Source organism: Amaranthus tricolor, chromosome 3, assembly GCF_026212465.1.
Source record: "Amaranthus tricolor cultivar Red isolate AtriRed21 chromosome 3, ASM2621246v1, whole genome shotgun sequence".
NCBI lineage: Eukaryota > Viridiplantae > Streptophyta > Magnoliopsida > Caryophyllales > Amaranthaceae > Amaranthus > Amaranthus tricolor.
The window spans coordinates 11,132,168-11,158,117 of record NC_080049.1 but is presented as its reverse complement, the minus strand read 5'-3'; the positions used below and the strand labels follow the sequence as shown (position 1 = coordinate 11,158,117).

The following is a 25,950-nucleotide window of genomic DNA, read 5'->3' as shown; positions in this document are numbered from 1 at the left end:
GAGGATAAGAATTAAAATAATTACTTAAGAAAAATATAATAAATTAATTGGCATTGGAAAACTGAAAATATTTTTCTTAAGATGATCTCCCTTTAATGGACACTCTTGAATCCTAAAAGGATTGATTTTTGATTCGAGCAAAGTCCCTTCTATTTATAGAGGGAACAGCTAGCAGTTACCATAAGCATAACGTCCACTATCTCACACATACCTCCACTACCCCCACGTTCTCAAAACAAAAGGTGGTGGAATTATGAAAGTGTCCGGCTGTTATTTGCTCAAGGAAAAATCAGTTTCCTTAATGCTAAAAATAGCATAGGAGTTTAAAACATAAGATCCTAAAAAATAGGAGATCTAAATCTAATCAAGAAAAAGTCTTGGGCTATTTTTAGAAAACCTAAAAATAGATTTGCCAATTAACTTACTAATTAATTTAAGCAATTAAATTAATTCTAAACCATTACATCAACTTAAAAACAGAAAATAATTAATTCGCAATTTTTCAGTCGATGCTATTCTTCAGACCTGCTACGTACGAACAGTGTATTGTCTCCAGCTTCAACTTCAGTCAGAATGTTCATTTTAGGAACAGTAGACTGTACGTCTACTTTGAACATTATACCACTTATCTAACATCTTGGACATATTAAGACATGTACATCTTCCACGAACCAAGTCATAGGCTTCATCAACGATTCAAACTAAATCGGATATATACCTACAAAACAATCTCTAAAAATATATTTGTTTATAAGTGAAGTCATCATCAAAACCTTAAGAGGCCAACAAATTCCCCCTTTTTGATGAGGACAAACTTTATAAACAAACTTAAGTAAAATAGAGTAAAACAAAATTCTTAGAGCATACTAGAGATTAAAGCAACTCTAAATAACTTAGCAAATCAACTCGTTACAATATAATTTACCAAGCATTCACAATAAAACAATTTACTCCATAATATCAAATATGTTTAAAAATTTTCAAAATTTAATTAATCTAAAACATAAATGAAATAAACTAAAATAAACTAAAATAAATAACTAAACTGACATAATTAAACTAACATAATAAAACTAACACAAATTATTAAGTATTTTCAACAAAAACAACTTGAAAACAAATTCACAAAAACAAGTAAATATCCCTTGAAAACACAGAACACAGATGATCATAAAGCTATCATAAACTCAGCACATTATCATCAATAAGAAACAATATAAATCAACCAAGATATGTTATTGTGTATTCTTGTGTGGTTTCAGTTGGTGTGGGTGATGCATCCTGCAGTAATGGTGGTGGAAGAACTACTCTTAGTGGTTTTGGTTGGTCGGGTATACAGGATTTGGTAGTTTTCTTGCCTGTTTTAGATGATTTGGGGGTTTTCATTTTTTGAATTTTTGAAGGTTTTGAGAGAAGGAAGAAGGACGGTTTCTTGAGTGAGAAATTGAGAGAAGGTTTGGGAAGGTAGAGTGTAATGACGTAAAGGAGGGGTTTTTTTTTAAATGATTGAAGTGACGGTTACTCCTCCAAGTCCCATCACTTTATTGCCCTTTGCATTGCTTGAGTGAAGAAAACCGTTCTCCCAAAAATTTTAGTTTAAGTTGGCCGAAAAAAAATAAAAAATGACATATGAATAAATTATGAAATATGAGTATTAAAATAAAATAAAAAAAAGGATAGGAAAATGATGAATTAAAAAAAATAAGGAAAATAATGAACATATTGCATTGGTCTGATCAAATTAACAACATGCAAATAAGAAAACATTCATAGTACAAACTTTATTACGTGTTTACCTGATCCATGCAATAATTGATTTTCAATCAAGATATTGAGATTGATTCCTGACCTTTTCATTCTCATGATGCTTCAATGGGAAATATATGCAACTAACTTTAGTGGAGCTTGATCATACCAAGTTCCAATCTCATCTTTTCATATTGTTCCCTAGGAAGCGGTTTGGTCAGAATGTCTGCAACTTGTTTATTAGTATTGACATGCTTTAATACAATATTTTTGTGTTCTACGTTATCCTTAAGGAAATGATGTCTAATATGTATATGTTTAGCTTGTGAATGATGCACTGGATCTTTAGATATACATATGGCACTGGTATTATCACAATAAATAGGAACACATTCAAATTTAATACCAAAATCTCTTAGTTGCTGTTTTATCCAAAGCATTTGGGAACAGCAAGCTGCTGCTGCCACGTATTCAGCTTCGGCTGTGGATAATGCAACCGTGTTTTGTTTCTTGGAACTCCATGAAACTAAATAAGAGCCAAGAAATTGTACCATACCTGACGTGCTTTTTCTATTAACTAGATCACCTGCATAATCTGCATCACTAAAACCTTTTAAATCATAAACATCACTTTTAGGATAAAATAAGGACAAGTCGTCTGTTCCCTTCAAATATCTCAAAATTCGTTTGACTGCAGTGAGATGTGATTCTTTAGGATTTGATTGAAATCTAGCACATAAACCAACACTAAAAGAAATATCAGGTCTACTTGCAGTTAGATACAATAAAGAACCTATCATGCCTCTATACATTGTTTGATCTACGTTAGTCCCATTTAGGTCTTCATCTAGTCTAACATTGGTAGCCATAGGTGTATGGTTGGTTTTAGCATTGTTTAGTCCATATTTCTTAAGAAGTTCTTTGATGTATTTTTGTTGATGAATAAAAATACCATTTTCAGTTTATTTAATTTGCAAACCAAGAAAGAAATTTAATTCTCCCATCATGCTCATGTCAAATTCTGTACCCATAAGGTTAGCAAATTCTTTACATAACAAGTCATTAGTAGCACCAAAAATAATATCATCAACATAAATTTGAACAACCAAAATATTAGAACCTTTATTCTTAAAGAACAAGGTTTTGTCGATTTTTCCTCTTACAAAGTTATTTTTAATCAAAAACTTTGAAAGTCTTTCGTACCATTGCCTAGGAGCTTGCTTTAAGCCATATAGGGCTTTATCAAGCTTGTAAACATGATCAAGACAAGAGGTATTCTCAAAACTTGGAGGTTGTTCTACAAAAACTTCTTCATCAAGATAACCATTTAAAAAAGCACATTTCACATCCATTTGATATAATTTAAAGTTCATAAATGCAGCAAAAGAAATTAAGATTCTGATAGCCTCTAACCTTGCTACTGGAGCAAAAGTCTCAGTGTAATCAATACCTTCTTGTTGATTATAACCTTTAACCACAAGTCTAGCTTTATTTCTAACAATTATTCCATGCTCATCAAGCTTGTTCCGAAATACCCATTTCAAACCAATAACTTTTTTGTTTTTCGGTTTGGGTTCCAAGTGCCACACTTTATTTCTCTCAAACTCATTCAATTCATCTTGTATGGCAACTATCCAATCGGAATCCTTTAAAGCTTCCTCGTGATTTTTAGGTTCAAGTGATGATAGGAACGCAAAGTGTGCACAAAAGTTTCTCAATTGAGATCTAGTTTGTGTTCCCTTATTTATATCACTTATAATTGAATCAAGAGGATGGTATCTTTGATACTTCCAAGGTTTAGGCACAAATTCTCTTGAAGGAACAGTAGCATGTTCTTGTTCAGCAACTTGATTGACATTCTGTTCAGCTACTGGATCATTTTGCTCATCTGTGGGAATACCTGGATTGGGAACAGTCTGTTGGTCCTGTTGTGCTGGCAGTTCCTGAACTTGGTCAGTTTCTTCTGCCTCTTCTTGTATCGACTGTTCACTTGCTGTTCCTTGATCTTGCACTTTGATTCCTTCATCTTCATCTTCCAAATTTGCAAGACCTATTTTAATATTACTTGTTTCCTGTTCACTTGTTGAAAAGTTAGTTTCATCAAAGATTATGTGAACAGACTCCTCTACACACATTGTTCTCTTATTATAAACTCTGTAAGCTTTGCTTTGTGATGAATAACCTAGAAATACTGCCTCATCACTTCTTTCATCAAATTTACCTATGTTTCGTTTTCCATTCATATGAACAAAACATTTGCATCCAAATATACGAAAATAGGAGATATTTGGTTTAACACCTTTGAGCAATTCATAGGGTGTCTTTGAAGTGATTGGTCTTATTAGTACACGATTCAATATATAGCATGCAGTATTAACGGCTTCTGCCCAAAAATTCCTAGGTAGACCACTAGCAATCAACATGGTCCTAGCCATTTCTTCTAAGGTCCTATTTTTCCTTTCCACCACTCCATTTTGTTGTGGTGTTCTAGGTGCGGAAAAATTGTGATTTATGCCATGTTCATTGCAATAATTCATGAAGTTTGAATTTTCAAATTCCTTCCCATGATCAGATCTTATGTGAACAATTTGATTATTGGTAGATTTTTGTGTTTTATTAGCAAAGGAAACAAACTCATCAAAAGCTTCATCTTTGCTTGCCAAAAATAAGGTCCACGTGAATCTACTATAATCATCAACAACAACAAACACATACTTTTTACCACTACGGCTTTTTGTTCTCATTGGTCCACATAAATCCATATGAATTAATTCTAATGGTCTAGTGGTAGTCACAACGTTCTTTGATTTAAAGGATGACCGCACTTGTTTTCCTTTAGCACAAGGATCACAAACTTCATTTTTAAGAAATTTTATTGCAGGTAATCCTCTTACTAGGTCTTTTGATCTTAAAGTGTTAATCAATGAATAACTAGCATGACCTAGACGCTTGTGCCAAAGAAGTGGGTCTTCTTCAATAACACTTAAACACGTTAGACTGTTTCTGGGAACAGTGTCCAGGTCCACCACATAGGTGTTCCCTTTTCTGATTCCCTCCAGCACAGGGTCTCCTGTACTGTTCCTAGAAATTATGCATTTTTCAGAAGTAAACTTAACAGAGTTACCTTTGTCGCAAAATTGAGAAATACTTAACAAATTGTGTCTTAAATTCTCGACTAAAAATACATTATCAATGGCATGGGAACTAGACCTTCCAACCTTTCCTTTGGCGATTATCTCACCCTTCATGTTGTCACCGAAGGTTACTGTTCCCCCCATCATAGGCTTCAAGTGAGAGAAATTTAGATTTATCACCCGTCATATGCTTGGAACATCCACTGTCGAGATACCATGAGTTGTTCCCCCTCACTTGAACCTGCAAAGCAAATTAGTGGTTAGGTGCAGGAACCCATTCATCCTTAGGTTCCTTGTCGACAATATTTGAATCACATTTCTTAATCCATATACGTTCGACATAATTTTTATTTGCTTTGACATGCTGTTCCCTCTTTGTACATTGATGTTTTAGGTGTCCACTTTTACCACAGAAGGAACAGACTTTACTACTAGGGAGATTTACATATACCTTTTTCTTTTTATCATTCTTAATATAGCCTAGACCTTCTTTACTCTTGGTTTTAGCATCTAGAATCCATTTGGGAATTTCTTTGAATTTCCCTTTTCCTCTTAAGTTTATTTGATCTTTTAGGAACTTATTTTCTTTTTCACTTGATTCTAATTTTAATTTTATTTCTTGAACTTCCGTGCTAAACTCATGAGTGGTTTTATCATTTTCAAACGATTTTAATCCTAACAATTTGCTTTGATTCAATTCAATATTAAGAGTGATAAATTCCTGTTTTAATTTCTCCAACTGCTCTTTCAAAATGATATTCTTATCTAGCAAATCAAAAAATCTACTTTGCACATCGATTCTAAAGGAGTTTAGATATGAGATATGATCTTCACTTAAGTTAAGATCTTTCTCAATTTGGAGACACTTAGCTGTTTTTTCATCTAGCTTTTCTTGTGTCTCTAAAAGCAATTTGATTAGTTTATTCTTACTTATGTTGGACAGATGTTTAGGAGATGGACCAGAAGACATTACCTCTTTTTCTTTGGATTCTTCATGAGATGCCATGAGGCATAGGTTTGCTGTTTCCTCTTCCACTGGAGCTTCTGTCTCAGCCTCGCTCTCCGTATCTCCCCAAGCTGCTATCATTGCTTTTCTAAAATCAGTTTTGAAGTTTCCCTTCTTATATTGTCTTCCAACTTCTCTTGCTTTTCCCTTGCCCTTCTCATTTTTCCATTGTGGGCAATCCTTGATGAAGTGTTCAGTGCTCCCACACTTATGGCATTCAAAGTTTGTCTTCAAGTTCGGTGTTCCCTTCTCTTTGTTATTTCTTTGATTTCCATATCTTCTGTTCCTGAAGAATTTTTTGAATTTTCGAGCCAACAGTGCTGCTTCCTCTTCACCAGTTTCTGATTCATCGCTATCATCTGCTGCTAGAGCCAGTTCTTTGTTTCGGGAACTGTCAGCTGTTCCCAAATGCAATTCATGGGTCATGAGAGAACCAGCCAGCTCTTCCAAATTAAACTTGGTGAAATCTTTGGACTCCTGGATGGCTGTTACCTTTGCTCTCCAGCGTTCGTCTTGAGGAAGACTCCTAAGTACTTTTCTAACTTGTTCATCAATGGGAATGATTCTACCAAGAGAGACTAACTCATTCGTAATATTTGTGAACCTAGTGAACATCTCTTGAATGTTTTCCCTAGGTTCCATGACAAACCTTTCATATTTGGACATTAGCAAGTCAATCTTGGATCTCTTTACTTCACTAGTACCTTCATGGGTAACTTCTAGCAGGTTCCAAATCTGCTTAGCGGTTTTGCAACCCATAATACGATTGTGCTCATTTGGACCAAGCCCACAGTGAAGTAACTTGATAGCAAGAGCGTTCATTTCCATCTTTTGAAAATCTTCTTTTTCATATTCAGTGATTGGTTTTGGAACAGCTTCATTGTTGGAGTTGATGGTCGTCACCTCAAAGTCTCCAATTTCAATGACTCTCCAAACTTGATAGTTTTCGGCCTTTATGAAGATTTCCATTCTATTTTTCCAGTAAGTATAGAATTTCCCATCGAACATGGGTGGCCTTTGTGTGGAGTACCCCTCTTCCATGCGCTCGTTCATCTTCAACATCTTGACAGGGAACAGGATACTGCTCTCAGGGTTTCCTGATCAAATGAGGAACCTGGCTCTGATACCAATTGTAGGAATGCTAATAGATGATCGAATGCAACAAGAGGGGGGGTGAATTGTTGTGTTGTAGATTTAAGATTTTTGCCTCTAATTTTTGCGGAATTATAATAAGTATAGAACAAAAACTTAAACTTAAAAACGAAAAGAATAATAAAAGGAGACAAGGATTTTTACGTGGAAACCTTCTTGGCCTAATAAGAAGGAAAAACCACGACCCCCCGGGATTTCAAAATTCTCACTATGTTAAGGCAATTAGTTACAATTACACAAAACAATGTTTGCTTCACTTGAAGCTTCTCAATTCTCTAAATGCTTTACTCAAAGCTTCTCTACTTAGGCCCACTTCTCTTCTCTTCTCTTCTCTCCTTCTCTTTCTCTTCTCACGTTTCTATTCTCTATTCCCTTAGACTTCCCACAAGTCTAATTACAACAAAACACTCATTAACCCTTACAAGGCCATTTCTCTTCTCTATTCCCTTAGACTTCCCACAAGTCTAATTACAACAAATCACACATCAACCCTTACAAGGCCATTTCTCAAGAGGATAAGAATTAAAATAATTACTTAAGAAAAATATAATAAATTAATTGGCATTGGAAAACTGAAAATATTTTTCTTAAGATGATCTCCCTTTAATGGACACTCTTGAATCCTAAAAGGATTGATTTTTGATTCGAGCAAAGTCCCTTCTATTTATAGAGGGAACAGCTAGCAGTTACCATAAGCATAACGTCCACTATCTCACACATACCTCCACTACCCCCACGTTCTCAAAACAAAAGGTGGTGGAATTATGAAAGTGTCCGGCTGTTATTTGCTCAAGGAAAAATCAGTTTCCTTAATGCTAAAAATAGCATAGGAGTTTAAAACATAAGATCCTAAAAAATAGGAGATCTAAATCTAATCAAGAAAAAGTCTTGGGCTATTTTTAGAAAACCTAAAAATAGATTTGCCAATTAACTTACTAATTAATTTAAGCAATTAAATTAATTCTAAACCATTACATCAACTTAAAAACAGAAAATAATTAATTCGCAATTTTTCAGTCGATGCTATTCTTCAGACCTGCTACGTACGAACAGTGTACTGTCTCCAGCTTCAACTTCAGTCAGAATGTTCATTTTAGGAACAGTAGACTGTACGTCTACTTTGAACATTATACCACTTATCTAACATCTTGGACATATTAAGACATGTACATCTTCCACGAACCAAGTCATAGGCTTCATCAACGATTCAAACTAAATCGGATATATACCTACAAAACAATCTCTAAAAATATATTTGTTTATAAGTGAAGTCATCATCAAAACCTTAAGAGGCCAACAGATAACAAAGCCACTGAAAATGAATATATTGCACGCCGGAAGCGTGGAAGACCACTTGGTTCAAAGGATTTGAAACAAAGAAAATCCAAAAGGTTGAATGAAATGACAAATGTTATCAATATTACTTCTTCAATGAATTGTAAAGAAACAAGTTTTGGAGATGAGGATGAAAATCTCAGAGAAGAAGAAAATAATAATATCAAAGATAACAATGAAATTTCGATTAATTATATTTCAACTAAAAGGCAAATAAATCGAAAGAATGTTATTGTTAATGATGCACTTGCTCATTCAATCGCCACCGAAATAACACTTGATGAAAATGATATAGAACCAAGAACGATACAAAAATGTCGGCGTAGAAATGATTGGCCAAAATGGAAAGATGCTCACTTGAGAAACGAGAAGTTTTTGAACAAATTACCCAAACACCAAATGGTATAAAACCGGTCAGCTATAAATGGGTGTTTGTAAGAAAAAGAAATGAGAAAGATGAAGTGGTTAGATATAATGCAGGACTTGTAGGACAAGGTTTTTCCCAAAGACCAGGGATTGATTATGAAGAAACGTATTCTCCAGTTGTAGATGCGACTACACTAAGATTCTTGAGAAGTCTAACTGTCACAAACAGTATGCAAATGCGACTTGTGGATGTTGTGACCGCATATTTATATGTTTCACTTGATACAGACATTTATATGAAAGTCCCTGAAGGACCTAAGTTGCCAGAAAACCACAAATCACGAGAAATATTTTCCATAAATCTGAAAAGGTCACTTTATGGACTAAAACAATCTGGAAGAATGTGGTACAACCGTCTTAGTGAATATCTCCTGATGGATTCAAAAAAGATCAAATCAGTCCTTGTGTATTTATTAAACGGACTCAATCAGGATTTTCTATAATTGCAGTTTATGTTAATGATTTAAATATCATTGGAAGTCCCAAAGAGCTTGAACAAACTGCAAAATATTTGATGAAAGAATTTAAAATGAAAGATATTGGGAAAACAAAATTTTGCCTTGGATTACAAATAGAGCATTTAAGGGGTGGAATCTTTGAGCACCAATTCAACTATACAAAAAATGTTCTAAAAAGATTTCATATGGACAAAGCTCATCCACTGAGCTCTCCAATGATAGTGCGATCATTAAAACCAAAAGATGATCCATTTCGACCTTGTGAAGAAGACGAGGAGATTCTTGACCCTGAAGTGCCATATTTAAGCGCAATTGGAGCTCTGATGTATCTAGCTATTAATACAAGACCTGATATTGCTTTCGCTGTTAATTTATTAGCTAGATATAGCAATTCACCAACAAAGAGACATTGGAGTGGGATAAAACATTTGTTGCGTTACCTTCGAGGAACTAAAGATCTTGGATTATTTTATCGATCAAAGCAAGATGCTATTCTTGTTTGATATGCAGATGCTGGATACTTATCAGATCCCCATAAGGCTAAATCGCAAAATGGATATGTATTCACATATGGAGGTACCGCATATCTTGGAGATCCACGAAACAGACACTCACAACTACATCATCAAACCATGCAGAATTGATCGCGCTTTATGAAACAAGTAGAGAATGCGTTTGATTAAGGTCAGTAATTGGTCACATTCAAGAAGAATGTGGGATAAACTCGATAATAAATTCTCCAATTGTAATTTTTAAAGATAATATCGGTTGTATTGAACAAGTTGGTGAAGGCTTCATAAAAGGGGATAGAACCAAACACATAACATCAAAACTTTTCTTTGCACATGACCTCCAAAAGTATAAAATAGTAAAAGTCAAACAAATTCAATCAAGTGAAAATCTTGCAGATTTGTTCACAAAGTCCCTTCCATCAAAAAGATTCGAGCAAGTTGTATATAAAATTGGAATGTGTCATCTACAAGATATCTGTTGAACTCAGGGGGAGAATCATACTCACTACACTCTTTTTCCCTTCGTTCAGGTTTTTATCCTATTGGGTTTTTCCTGACAAGGTTTTTTAACGAGGCAGTATTAAATAGAAATATTGTAACAATATTTTACTCTTTTTTTACATAATTAGAATGCATTCAAGAGGGAATGTTGAAATATAGGGTGAAAGGTAATTAATGAATATAGTGTGAAAGATAATTAATGAATTTACCATAATGTGAATGCATTCAATGCAATTGTAGATGCACTTGCCTATAAATATGAAAGTTCACAAATGTAAAAAAAACACACCAATGAGTAAAAATATCTCCATCTTTTAACTTTTACTCGTTCTATTTCCTCCTTATCTCTCTTAAGTTTTAACAATTTCCAATTAAATGAAGCTTGTCATGGATTACTCAGAGATCTCAACTCATATTTCTATTCAAGATTAAGCAAAGCTAGTTATACAATATCATTCATTAAACAAATTTAGCTACTTTATTTAATAGTGATAGGAACCATCTGGCATGTATCTATTGCCTACACTATAAGGGTTGAACCTCGTATCAGTATAGTTCATGGTCTTGAATTCACTAGGCTTAGGCTCAGCTGCAGGAGCCACCGAACTTGCTTCTCCGCTCTTGTCTCGATGCCGATGCTTTGACCTCTCTTTATGGGGTTTAGATCTTGTCTGTCCACTGTAATGAGGGACATCAGTGGACCCATAAAAATCTGTGTATTCTTGTCGTTTAGAAGATCTATGTTTGGTCGATGAAGAAGTTTCCTTCGAAGTAGCTGTTCTTATCTTCGAAGGTTTTGCTTCGGAATATTTCTCTGTAGAATTCGGGGCATATGCCTGCCAGGATTCCGAGAGAGGGGTAGGTGTCCTCTGCTTTTGGGCTAATTCCGGTTTAGTTTCATCGTCAGGCATCTTAAGAGAGTCTTTTAAGGGAGTGAGTCCTTTCCTTGAGCTAAAACGCGACGGAACAAATGGCAAAATGGCATTTCTGAGCGACTCTAGCACTAGCTTTGAAAGATCAGTTATCATCTGTCCAAAGGAAGGCAATCCAGGACCAGTCGCTTGCTCCACCTTTACATTCTCTGGGGTCTCAATCAATGGTTTTTGCTGGACATCTGACGCTGAAGGTTGAAGCTGCAGCCAGGCATAGATAAATCCAATGTATAATACTGAAGATCAAAAGAAGCACATAGAGGAATGATATTTTGAGAAACTGTTGCAAGTATATGAAGGATATATTATAGTATGAGCTAGGTTATACAATAGGTTAGGATTTGAGGAATGCTAGTCATAGAATTTGTTTTGGGAGTATGACTTGACCTAAGTGTTTTTATAGATGAAGGGAACGCAGTCTAACCATTACAATGAGTGATAATGAAAATGGCTTTGCTATACATAACAGCCACATAAATTGAGACCTTTTGTACACATGGGAGCGTCCACAAAAACCGAAGTATTATTTGCATTCAAGTAAAAAGTTATGAGTTGAAGTGAATAATGAACCGTTTTAACAAAGTTAACTGCTTTGTATGAAAGCCATTACTTAAACAGGGCAGAGAATCATCATTGTCTGCCAAAGTATATGATTTGTGCACCATGAGGAACTACAGAAAAAGCTTGCCATAGCAGTTCTCCAAAGGTGCAGCTGAAGTCTGCCATTGGCAGTTGGTTGTCATGCAAATGAAATATTTTCAAACCAGTCAGGCAAAGCAAATTCAAGTGAGCCTATGAATTATGCTTTCACATGAAAATAGGTGCAAGCTGGAAGAAGTTACTTACAAAATTTGAGAAAAAAGCAGGTCCGAATCCCTGATGAAGCAAGCATGAGGCATATCCAACAAAGATAGCACCAATGACCATCACAATATCTTCCAGTACACAAGATGAAAATTGATTAGCATTTGTTACAAAGCACAATACCGATGGCAATCAGAGCCTTAGCCACACTAATGGAAACATGACATTTTAACAGAAAAAGAGAGTGAACACAGACATCTGGTTTTAGATGAAGAAAACAATATAAGCAAACATTTCTAATTAGGTAAACAGTTTGCATTAGTAAACATTGTGAGCAACCAATTTATAAATACCCGAATTTGCAAACTACCACCTTGTATAATTTCTTTTTCACGAACACGCATTATAACACACCTCTTTGTGAACCGCCAGCAGCATTTAACAGATTCATTCACAACTTCACTTAAGTTTTCGGCCCCACCTAATGTTTTAACTTCTACAAACATAATGAAAAACTGCTTCCTTTAAGTCATAGATCCCACATAACGTTTTATTTCCTTTAATTAATCTTGACTAAAAAGTGTTACCCTAAGCTTTGATTCATATGGTCGTTCACAAAAAGAAGGGTAAGGTGGTTGTGTTGAAAAATATTTACTTACAGAGTTACAGTGATTGTTTAAAGTGGGTATGTGTAAGGCATAGTGCAAAGTATCGGCCATATCACCACATCGAAATGGCATAGTGAAGGTTTTTTGAGGTTACGCGACCGCGATATAGGCCGTTGTTAAACGCAAACCGCAAAACCAAACACATTGGCAGCGAAAATAGTTTCACCACTGTTACCACGATTGCGACCATAACTGAAATTTGACAGTACATTGTAAGAAGGTTGTTGCAACCCTGAATTTTTGCTTCAGATAACCAACATAAAATTACATTCCATTTACAACAATAACGCAAAATAACTAGATTCTTAAGATGTACAAAAATAGATAAACAAGTTGAATTTAGCACTATGATCATTAGTTTAGTGCAGTATCACATAATTCACCAATGTCCTCAAGAATCACAAATCGAAAAAAACAAATCATGGTTGGTTTTGAGCTATTTTCCGAATTATGTTACCCTGGTTTACTGTGGTTCTTGTACAACGTCTGCAAAGTTAGTGCTTTGAAAAATATAAAAGTTCAACATTACATCTTCTCAACATCGACCTCTTGAGAAACTTACAGGAAAGTCCAAACAAACCCACCATACACAAAATTATTACTAATACTAAAGGGAAGGTTGATTTAAAACAGATGACATAAGCCTCACCTGATGCTGAAATGAAACTGTAATTAGCATCGCAGTCTTCTTGATTAAGAGAAATTTGACGGAGTGCAGCATTTCCTCGGTCAACAACTAACAAAGAACAAGTGGATGGAACATACACCACATCAAAATCTGCGGAGAACTTTGCATCCTCACTTGGCCCATCGCTGTACCCTGCGACATTTGATTTTCCTCCAGCAATTGTCGTCACTCCTGCCAATAATTCCAAGATATAAAAATTGAACAGAGCAAGCGCAACCATTTGAATCAGTACATATAAGCAGTTTCACATAAGTTGATTACTATCTAGTATCATTGTCATTGCACATACCCCCTTCTCCAATCTTTCTGATAGCAAGATTGTCAATGTCAGCAATGTATACATTTCCTTTATCATCCATGGCCACTCCTTTAGGATGATTAAAACGAGCATCATTTGATTTTCCATCAACATGGCCTGTTTTACCCTGAAATGATCCAGCCACTAGCCTTCCTCTACTATCTGCAGAAGCAAATTAATTAGCAGTTTAGCACAATGAAGATACTTAAGGTTATGCTCTCCAATATTCATGTTGTACAACATCGATTTTTCCAATGATCAACTTGTTCAACATCTAGATTTGGTTCTCTTTAAGCTTTCAGCTAATTTTCAGATTATTGGCTCTTTATAAAATAAATAATAATCTCAGTTGTTTCCTTAGTTAACATTTAGTTTTTAAGAAGGTTTCAAAACATTTTATTTGTCACTTTTATTTTCGCTTAGTTTTCAAAAGACATTTTTTTGTTTTAAGACTGTATTTTAATCTTAAGCATGTAAGTTGAACTATAAGAAATTTTTAGGTTTAATTTAGTAGAAATTCTATGCAAGATACAAACTGTATAATTGTAAGGAGCAGCAGCAAGAGCCAAGAGCTACATGCCCAAGTCCATCACAAGTCAAAGCTAAACAAGCTATACAAGAGCTACATGCCAAGTCCATCACAAGTCAAAGCAACCAAGCAAGCTATCCAAGACTTGAAGTCATCCTAGCTCAACACTATAGATCAAAAAGTAAAGCAAAGCAAGGAGAGAAAGTGGGTAGTTGGAGGCAGAAAAGGTGAGAAAAATATGTGCAAGCTGGGCAGTAAATATTACATGTTTGTGGGAGGTTATACAAGAGTGCTTCAAAGAGGCTTATTGACTTCTCAAAACATGGAGTAGAAGGTAGAAAGTGGACAGTTATTTTACAGCAATTGTAACGGCTACAATTAAGCACAACCACCTACTCCTAAGAAGTTACAGATGCGGCAAGGGATAGTTGAACTTGGAGATCATGGAGCAAGATTTTAAAAACACAAAATCTGTCAAAAAACTAATACCAATCACCCCATAGTTGTTGTATTCTAGAACTTACAAGATTTGCTAAGTGTGTAGATTATGGCAAGGAGTTTACTTCAAGAACATGGTATGGAAGTTACTCCAATTCCCTCCATGATGCAAAAACAGTCCGTTTTATCATGGACAAAGTAGTTTATTTTCTTAGCTTAGTTTACATTATAAATAGCTTAGGTTGTATTCAATTTAAGGTTGTCAAAGTTATATGAAATTCTGAACTTTGTTCGAAACCTTGTCTTACTTTGAGTTTTTGGATTGGAAATCAATTAAGAAAGTTTCTATGCTTTGCAATTTTAGGCATCTTGCATGCGTCCTTAAGAGCCTCTAAGTCTTAGCATGTTGTGTTTGTATTTCTAAGCTTTAGAGTTTGCCAACTATCCTCTCCTAATCCATTAAAATTGATTCCTTTTTGATTCTAATTCTGATGAAATTATGTATCAATTAGTTTCATCTACAACTCATTATCATACTCATTGTCTTTCTAATCCATTCCAACATACATTTCATTTCCATATTCTAAAAAGATCAAAAACAACATAAAAAATCAGTTTACAACGGCAACATTTAAACGCTTGCGACCTATCGTTTACGATCTTGTTTTTCGACCTCGTATGTGACCCCAAGTCTTGAACTTGCATACAACAATTCGTGCCTACAAGGCCAACATGTGAATTAATTGGCATATACGGATTTGGAGTATAGTGCAAGAGCAATATCATAATGAATCATATCGGATGAGTTGTATTTTGTAAACGTTTTCATATCTATTGAATTAGTATATGATATTACTGGCAAAGTGTCACATGGCTCGCGATTCGCACTGATTCATTGTACGGATTTGGGTTCGCGAGTCACTAGTTCACTGTTTTGTTGTTTGTTAGGTTTGGATATTTGATTTGATTATCATATTCTTGATTTGTCTTTTGGTTTGTTATAGTTTTTCTTTTCTTTTTTTTTTGTAAATAAACCTATTAAAAGTTATAAAATGAAACCATAAGTATAATTCATAAAATATAAAATAAATGCTATAACAAGGTAATTCAATATTTTACTTTTAATATAAATTTCTTGTTACAATTCCATTAAACAAATACATATAAAAAATTAAGCTCATTGTCCATTTAGTCCATTTAACAAGGCTAACTTTGATGACCCAAATCCTTTAAATCCCTTTGAGTAAATAATAAAGTTAAGAACCCACTATCCAATTCCCATTTTAAAAGACTCCTCTTCTTTATATATCTTTAATAACTGAGGTCAGTTTCTATCTCCATCTCTTCCTTTTCTTATTCTTTTCTCTTCTTTTCTCTTTGATTTAATCTTTTGTCTTCTAATTCTAGATCAATTATTTCACCGATTAGATTCACAATTCTTGGCGATTAGAGCTACAAACAAAATCAGTTGTAGACGATCAAATCCAATTCAAATTCGTGGGTGAAAGGGGCTAATCATGTGACACTGTACCCGCATCGTAAAGGTTAAAAAAAAACGACATTTTAGGTTGATTCAAGAAATATTACATTTCCTCGGCCAATGTTTGGCACATAGCTAATAGAAACGAGAAACTTCCCACTGAATTTTTCGTTTTGGAAACCTTCATTTCTAGTCTCTAAAATAATGTTTTTTGGAAACTACATTTCCAAAATGCTTTTTTTTTTCAAACCCAAAACCATAAATAAAACCATAAGCCCTTCTTTTCTTTTCTTTTTTATCCCTTCTTTTCTTTAGAGTTTTTTTAATATTTCAAAAAGACTCCTGTATGAGTTAATCAGTTAAGATAATTTGCTAAATTGAAGTCAATAATGATAAACATTGCTTATTATATGGTCATATTACCGAATCTCACTCTCATCTTTTTCTTCAGTTTAGTAGGCAATATGTCTCTGATCTTGTATTAGCAAAATATTCCTATTAGTGTGTTTGATATCTGGAAAGTCTGGACTTTGGAGGATGATTCATAGAAGGGGAGATCGAACATGGTTAGATGCAAAGTTAAACCAGCAGGATTTTCATGGTCTCTGGCATCTCATTTAAAAGGCACAGAACACCAGCAGGTGGAGGTACAAAGTCCCTGATAGATTGTTAGCAGATTTTCATTAAAACTAGGTTCTCTCTTCTTAGGGTATGTTAAATTATTTCTACATAGCTAATTTCAAGAAAAACTGTGTTTAGATTACAGGTAACATAAGTATAAATAAATTCATATAATCATATTAAGGTCAATAAGTTAGGATAAGTTTAGATAAGTTTGAATAAGCCATATAGAACGGTCTTTATCGCGTAGGAGTTGATTTTTGTCTCTATAATAGTCCCTTGGCTTCTCTGTTGTGATTGGAGATATTTGGGACTACATTGGAGGGTCCTTCCAAGAAGGTATCTCTGCAACGTTTCAATTTGGTTGTAAGCTCTGTTTGTACAATTTAGTTTATCTACAAAATGCTAATCTCATCATGATTAATAACTCAATTTCCTATTCATCACGTGTTATGTATATTCACAATTTGTCTAGATGAGCATTCCACCAAATTAACCATCTAAGAGAAACCAAGTTTGACATGGACACTCAGAAGTGTTGGTTCTCTTCAGCATAAGTATCTTAAAAGACACATTGCATCATCAATAAAGCCAAAAACTACACAACTTTGTTGGTCTCTCAAAAATTAAACTCTTCTACAGTTCTATTTCAAATAATTAATCACGATTTCAGCTCAACCTGAATCATCCAAGTTACATATCAACATCTATTAATAGTCTCAAATCACTAAATATAATATACAAACTACAAAACCTTGTGTTTGGAATCTGAACAAAAATGATGAAACTAAACAAAATTCAGAAAAATTATGCTAAAAAAGAGATAACATACATTGAGAAAGTGGAGGAGTGATTCGCACAATGTTACTATTCTCAGAATCAACAGCAAAAAGCTCTCCTTCCTTAGAAACCTTAATTGCATATGGCACAACTCCAAGCGCATTTCCTTCCACCACTGTCTCTACTAAGTACCCATTTTCAAACTGAATTACTGGGCCATCTGTATTTTTTACCCACAAAACATCAATTAAAACAACAGGAAATCGAGCAAAAATATACAACAATTTTGTATGATAAATATATATTGAAATATTAGGCCAAAAACAAGTAATTAAACCAATATTTGAGCGTTTAATTTACAGGTTATGTGAAGAGAGATTCCATATTTCGGGAAACCAAACCAAATTCACAAAGCGATAAAACCCTAAAAAATTTTCATAATTTACAAAGCTGTATACCTAATTGGGTAGATTTGGGGGAATTCTTGGTCCATTTAAGAAATGAAGATAGATGTTTAAGCAATGGGCCTGCAGCATATCCCAAATAGCAATTCAATTAGGATTAAACAAATCATACAATGTGAATTGGAGTGATGTAAGCAAGATTACCAGCAGGAGTAGAAGCAGCAGCAGCAGAAACTGGAAAAAGAGAGAGTAAAGGAAGGAGAAGAGCTAGAAAAGCAGTGAGACAAACAGGGAATCTGTGCATTGTGGAGTAGAAGAGGAATCAGAGAGTAGAATAGAGAGATCTAGGACCAAAGTAGAAAGAATAACAAGGGAATTTATTACTGTTTTAAGAAAATAATAAAAAGATACTCCACAGTCTCCACTGCCCAGGGTTGATAGTTGATACTGGAATGCTCATGACCTCATGTCTATTCACACTTTTCCATCTCTTCTGTCTTTTCCTTTTTCGATTTTACTTCATTCTTGCGTCAAGGGAGACTGTAGGATATATTCTTCATGTGGAGTGGAGTATTATTTTTTCGTTTTGGGTTATCGATTTTATTTTGCGACATTTTTATTTTTATATAGAATGGACTAATGGTTTACCATTTTAAATTTGTTTTAATTTCATCTACATAATTTGTTATTCTTTTCTTTTATTAACAAATATTCATTTTTTCCTTAAAAAAACACTCAAATGATTATTGGATTAAGGCCCTAAAATATAAAATATTGAAATTTTATCTAATATTACCAAAAACAGCGGTAAGATATTGGTTGATGATCCAACTTACTCTATCAATGAAAATAACAATGCATATAGGAAATTAAATGCAATAAAGAAAAAAGATATAGATTTACAAGGTTCATTCAACTTCGGCTACATCCTTGGTGGTGTGTATCTTCTTTGATTACTATTAAATAACAATACTGTTTAAAGAACTCTTGCAATAGAGGAATTACACTACAGAAAAAGAAAAGAAAAAGTAGGCTATGTGTTTAGGCTTAAGAGTTAGAATGATTATGTACAATGACTGCAAAAGCTTCCTATATAAAAAGACCGATCACTTAATAATTATCATAGGAAAAGTCACGAGAAGACAAAGCATTAACAGCCTACACCAAATGTCAAAGCAATAATGAGCCACTGACAGGATGCTCATTTGAGCGCCTATTCTGCTCATTTGAGCAAATCATAATTTCATTCACTGGATTGCTTTTAGTTGAGTGCTTGTTCGAGCGTTAATGTCGCTCGTTTGTGTACTCTGATTATGCATTTTTTAGATGCTTTTGATCTTTTGTCTCATTTAAGGCAGGATTAGCTTGGATGTGACTTGTTTGAGCACTTTGATCAACAGTTGACTCTTGGACTTTCCATTGAGACACTTCATTATACACATCTTCAATGCTCCCATAAACACTCATCATTTAGTAGATAGTACACATCTTCAATGCTCCCATAAAAACATGAACAATAGAAACTAATTTCACCCAAAGGAAACAATATACTATTTTAGTTAAATTATTAGATGTACACCAACAGCCGTATTTCATTGTCTCAATATCATTTAGTAGCTTACTCCTAGGGTGAGATTTAAGGGGTTAGATGTATACAACCTTAAGTTAAATAGAAGTAGAAGTGTCAAATTAAGGTTACTTACGAATTAATAAAAAATCTATTTAATTGAATTTGTTTAAAACATTGGTTGGTTTTGTTGATTGTTAAGTAAAATTAATTATTCTCGATTATTACCAAAATAGTGTGCCAACAAGTCAAAAATCACTAAATAATCATCCACAGCTAAGGAAGTTGAATAAAAATCAATCTAACTGACTCAATTTGATGACTTATACTATTAACAGTGTATAAGTTTAGAAAGATATTATAATTTAAGACAAGTCGGTAGTAATTCCATGAAAAAGTAAACAAGAGTGTCAAATGTAGATATAGAAAATATGTAATACAAAAATATATAAAAATATCATAAAAATATATCAAAGTATAAACTTATTTAGTTTGATGCCCTCACATGCGAGCTAGGGGCATGTGAGGGCATATTATTTGGCAAATGTGAAATTATTGATTTATAATGCAAAGTAAATTCTATAAGAGTTAAGCTGATATGACTTTGAAGAACTAACATGTACATTAAAGATTAAGTTAATGTACAATAGTTAATGAGATTATCATGTTCATGGTTCATGACAATATTTCACAAGTTTAATTTAACTCATAGGAAAATTGTGTTTTATCATAGTTTATTTATTACATTGTGATAAGAAAAGGGTTTTCTAATACTGGTAATTTTTCTCATATGGCTATACATATCGTCATAATATAGTTAAAAATGTGAAAATTAATGGGATTTAATCATACTGTACTAGCATACGTGGGCTTCTAATTTCAGTTAGTAGACTTATTAGAAAAGCAATATTTGAGGCTCTTAGTATGTATATTTTCTTGAGAATCATGCATCAAATGTATGATCGGATTTCCCTAAAGATAATTCATATTATGAAATTTTATGAGATTTGATTTTAACAGTTAAATAATACTATATCTGAAATTCTGCTATTACATCTATTCAAATCCTACAATGATATTACTTGGTTACTTCTACATTTGACTTTTTCGAAATTCAATGTTCTATTTTGTTCATTTATATATTGAATAATGCACAACTAAAAATAATAAAAACTTAATATCATGAAATTATACGATTAAACGATTTAAACAAAATCCAACTTGACTATATTTTTCTTATATATTAGCCGCAATACATAAAATAAAGTTAAATGATGTATTCTTTCTTATACAGGATTGAAGTCTTCCCTCCTTTTTGAATGTTGTTGCCTTTATTTGGTGCAATGAAAAGTTTTCATTTTTCCCAAAAAAAAATGTAGTGACAATAACCGTAATGTAGCAAGTATTTCAAAATGGAGGAAGTATTATTATATAACTATATGTATGAAAATTTTTTTATTTTTTGTATTTAATAAGAAAAGGTTAAATTATGTATTATATTGCATAATTTTAAGGGATATTCTATGTAGTAACAACATACCTCTTATAAAACACATGTGGTAGCAAATTTTTAAAAATTCCATAAAATAGCATTGTAATGTATACTTAAAGCTACAATAACATTAATGGGCTACAAACGTTTAATTGACTGTTAAGTTGTGAAATATTTTATTTACCTTTGTATTCTTTCCTTAAAGCTACAATAGATTTTATAGTTAGGATTTGCCACCACCGTCGTTTCATAAAAGCATATATTACTACCATATAGAATATTTCTAAGATATTTTACAACTTAACAGCCAATTAAACATTTTTAGCCCACTAGTTGGGGGGCCACGTGCTTCGCACACGTACCCCCAAGTTATCCTGTTGATTTTGACGTTAGTAGTTTGCATAAATTAGATTTTATGAAAAAATAACGATTGGGAGAAAATAAGTTTTAAACTACTTATTAATTATTGTAATACGATATAATATATTATGGAAAAAAGTATTTTTTGTCAATTAAATTGTATTCTTCTCATTATGGTAATTCTACCATTTAGTTAAAACCCCTTACTGAAATTGTACTAATAATTCGTTAAATTCCTCTGTATGCGAATATCAAAATAACAAAGAGAAGAATTAGAAAATTCGTTTTTTGAACCGGAGCTACTTAGTGGAATCGAATTCCTCGATACACTAACACGAGATATAATTTTTTTAGTTTTTGTATATATGTAATGTAAAAGCTATGAGATTATTGTCAAAATTTGGTAAAGTCAAATGTCCTATAATTAATAAACATCACTTAATAATAATGATTTACTTTTTATAAATAGGACATTATACATTTTTTTTTATAAAATATTAATATAAAAGTCGTCAACTGCACAAGTTTTTTAGTATGAAAATATATGTAACGACAAATTTTAAATATGATTGCAATAATAAAGGTTTTGATTTTATAGTATGAAATATGTATTAGCAATTTATTTTGCATAAATATGCTTAATAGAAATATTTGCTACTACTATTTGACAACCCCATTAACATGAAACAATTAACCAATAAAGGTTTATTTTAGTAGAAAATTTTGATATATTTATGCAAGATTATGATACATTAATTTTATAGAATTTTTTAAGTTGCAGTTTTCTTAGAGTTTTTAAAAATCATTATTTTAATAATGTGATCTTTGTTTTGCATTAGAGCTTTCAATAAATGTGAATAGAAAATAGAGAGAGTACTTGTTTCCTTTTATAGTATATCTATCTTCTTTCGAAATTTTAATATTTTAAGAGATTGAACAACTTAATTAAATTTTTATCATCGTACTTGAAGTATGAAATGAGTATTTTTAAAAACTATCTAAAAAAATCTTTTGATAGTGGATAATAATATCTAAAATGGATAACTCAGTTACTTGTCTTTGTTTTCTGCTACATTAATATTCCTTATCTGTATTGCAAAATATATTTTGAATTTAAAATTTCCATAATTTTAAAAATTTTGTTTGGATATTTCTTTTTTTTTTTGTGCAGGCTATATCTTTTTTAAAAAAATCTCTATAATCCAAAAAATTTTATTTAGATTTTTCTGTCGAAAAATAAATCTTCAAGTTAGGAATAATAATATAGTACAACACACTATACTACTCTAATGGTGTCGATCCAAGTCAGTCCATCTTATGTGCATTTCAACTCTACATGACTTGGACTTCAATGAAAATACATGTAGAGCTGCTGATGGCTGGTCACCTATCGTTATTTTTATCATGCAAACTTTTTATTTCTTAATGTAACCAATTTACCTCCCATATGATCTTTCTCAGAGGATAATTGGAACGGTTACCAATTGTTCTTTCCCAATATTTTCTACTCTATATGATGAAGAAATATTGTTTCTTAATAAAATGCACATCTTTTGTTAGCTTACTACCGAAGCTCTTTTTTCTTCACCTCCATGTAAGGACTACCAAAGTAACTATTCAACTATGAAAACACTAAGGGCATGTTTGGTTGGCTCTTTTTTAATGGTATGGAATGGTATCACAACCATTCCAATGTTTGGTTAGGCCTTTTTACATTGGGATGTCATACCCTTTGGATTCTCATCCCATTCCAATCCTCTAGAATCTCATACCCTCCTACCCCCCTAAGTTTCAAACTCCATTCCATCCCATATTCAAACCCTAATTTCAGAAAAGTGGTGAAGAGGAGGATGAAGGTCGTGGTGGTGGTGCACGAGGGCCAAAACTAGCTGGAGAGCAGCCTTAAATCGGACAGTAGCTAGCGGTTGCTCGTGGGTTGGCTGCCGGCTACTCACAGCGAGGGAGGAGGGAGAAGAGAGTGTGCTGCGGTGGCCGCCTGCAGAGGAAAACAAAACGACACGGCCCGCTGCTGGTGGTGGACACAGTGGCGCGGCTGCTGGTTCTTCAACTGAGGGAGGGACGTGAGAGTTCCATCCCATATTCAAACCCTAATTTCAGAAAAGTGGTGAAGAGGAGGATGAAGGTCGTGGTGATGGTGCACGAGGGCCAAAACTGGCTGGAGAGCAGCCTTAAATCGGACAGCAGCTGGCGGCTGCTCATGGGTTGGCTGTCGACTACTTACAGCGAGAGAGGAGGGAGAAGAAAGTGTGTTGCGGTGGCCGCCTGCAGAGGAGAACAAAACGACACGGCCCGCTGCTGGTGGTGGACACAGTGGCGCGGCTGCTGGTTCTTCAACTGAGGGAGGGACGTGAGAGAAGAGGGAAGAGAGAAAGAAGGAGAAGGAAGAGAAGGAGGAATGAAAACCTTAAATTATTATTATTATTATTATTATTATTATTATTATGTTTATTTATTTATTTTTTATCTCAATTCATTTTCTTGCGAGACCTAACTAAGAGACTCACCTTCGTGGGCTCACACATTTTAATTAAATAATCATTTTGATTCGAACCTCTTTATTTAAGAAATCGTAACTATATTTTTGATATATATGTATATAAGTTAACATTTAACTTCATGTATGCAAGAAATTTATTAAAACTAATTTCAGAAATATATGTATATAATTAAATAAATATATATATATATATATATATATATATATATATATATATATATATATATATAATTAAATATATATATATATATATTATATATATATATATATTTATTTATTTAATTATATATATATATATATATATATATATATATATATATATATATATATATATATATATATATATATATATATATATATATATATATATATATATATATATATATATATATATATATATAAACTGGACAGAGAGTCCATTCCATAATTGAACCAAACAGTGTGAATGGATTGAATATCTATTACAGGATTGAACCAAACAGTTATAGTCTGGTATGGGGTTCTGAATCCATACCATCCTGGTATGGGGTTCCATACCATTCCAATCCTGCTCACTGAACCAAACGGACCCTAATAGATTGGCCTAGTGTTTGAAAACTCTCTCTTCACCCTTTTAATAGGGCTTTAATTCTCACCACCTACAAGTTGGATTTTCTATCATTACTCCCTAATAAAAAAAATTGCGGACGTATAAATGTCCTTAACTCATTAAGTTTAGCATGGTCCCCCTGCCATGGATCTCATATCGAGTACTCATTAAGTTTACCCATGAATATTTAATTCTTGTTTAAATTGATGCATTTTTCCGATTTACTTCTTGTTCATAATTGACCCTATGTTGTAATTCACGATTGTTCATAATTACAGTATAGACCTATAGAAAACTCTCATATTCCAAATTTGTAGCAAATATTCAATGGGGCAGAGAAGTATTTTGTACTTTGAAAAACCGTAGAATAACTGTAACTGGCTTAATAGTTTTTTCATGATCGGTGTCATCATTATAAGTTTTGACTATAAATTGGAAAATGAAACATCGATTAGAATCCACTTACCACATTTCACGTACCACCCTCTTGATGTGCTAGGCTCTAATGTTACATGGACACAACTAAGATGATGGGATACGAGTGTGGATCTAAGTATCAGACTCCAATATTTTTATCAAATTTCGTGTTTTAGCATAAAATCAAGCGTTAGAGTACCTGAAACAGTCCAAACCAGCGGAAACAATATAATAATATTGTCCACTAACACAGCGAAAGACTTACAGATGTTTGGACTGAATTTGACCTATGATCCTACGATCATAGCAAACTAATATCATAGTTAACGAAATTTTTTTTTTACAAACTTAACTTAAATTTAATTGTTTACAAAATATATGTAGAACTTTAAAGTCTTAATTTACAATACCAAAATAAGAAAACGTTTACATAACCAAAAGTCAAAAGGGAGTGATGATAAAATGGAATCCTTGCCGCGCACACAGCACATAATACTTATAGTCATTGCCACCATAACGAAGCTACCCTGAAAAGAATGATGGATCTACTCCTGCAAGAGTAGGCCCCATCAAGAGCAGTCAATGATAATAATTATTGAGTAACCCAACAAACAATGCCACATTTAAATAAGAAAATCATTTGAAAGTTTATATTTTAATCCTTTGCTCATTTAGGTAAATCCCTTTTTTTCAATCAAATTCTTTCAATCAACTTTTGTTTGGTGACACATAAAACTATATTACATCACAGTGTAATATTTAACATTAAAGAACACATTCTTTAATAAACTAATACGGCTAAGAACTACGTAAGTTCAAAGCCTAATAATTTGAGGTAAATTCCTCACAAAAGACACAATATTTGTCAACCATCAAAACAATACTTAAGAGAGTATTTTAAAACATAATAGAAAAATAATTCGAAAACAGGGAATATTCAGTGACCGCCAGAACTAGGCTTGATCTAACATTCTGGTAAACGGGTGATCGTCATCACCTAAAACGGCTCTTGCAAGAACTAAACGGGATCGGGTGCTCGAGGCCAATCCTAAAAGGGTACCTGGAGTCAAGCTCTAGGGTTTTCACACAAAAACT

General features: G+C 33.3%; 1 protein-coding gene across 1 annotated transcript; it reads right to left on the bottom strand.

Moving 5' to 3' along the window:
- Positions 1-10,562: 10,562 nt before the first annotated feature.
- On the bottom strand, positions 10,563-18,442 carry LOC130808663 (uncharacterized). Its single transcript, XM_057674118.1, has 7 exons — positions 18,117-18,442; positions 17,967-18,035; positions 17,561-17,728; positions 13,652-13,822; positions 13,324-13,533; positions 12,049-12,137; positions 10,563-11,403 (listed from the first exon to the last, which is right to left on the bottom strand). Exons 1-7 carry the CDS (start codon positions 18,214-18,216, stop codon positions 10,753-10,755), a joined length of 1,458 nt encoding a protein of 485 aa, XP_057530101.1. The 5' UTR covers positions 18,217-18,442; the 3' UTR covers positions 10,563-10,752.
- Positions 18,443-25,950: the final 7,508 nt, after the last annotated feature.

Excerpts from the sequence above, each read along its gene's own strand:
- LOC130808663 (XM_057674118.1), bottom strand. The coding sequence starts at position 18,216 with ATGCACAGATTCCCTGTTTGTCTCACTGCTTTTCTAGCTCTTCTCCTT. Across the intron at positions 18,036-18,116 it reads TGCTGCTTCTACTCCTGCTG|GCCCATTGCTTAAACATCTA; the intron begins GTAATCTTGCTT and ends GATATGCTGCAG. Across the intron at positions 13,534-13,651 it reads CAGAAAGATTGGAGAAGGGG|GAGTGACGACAATTGCTGGA; the intron begins GTATGTGCAATG and ends AATTATTGGCAG.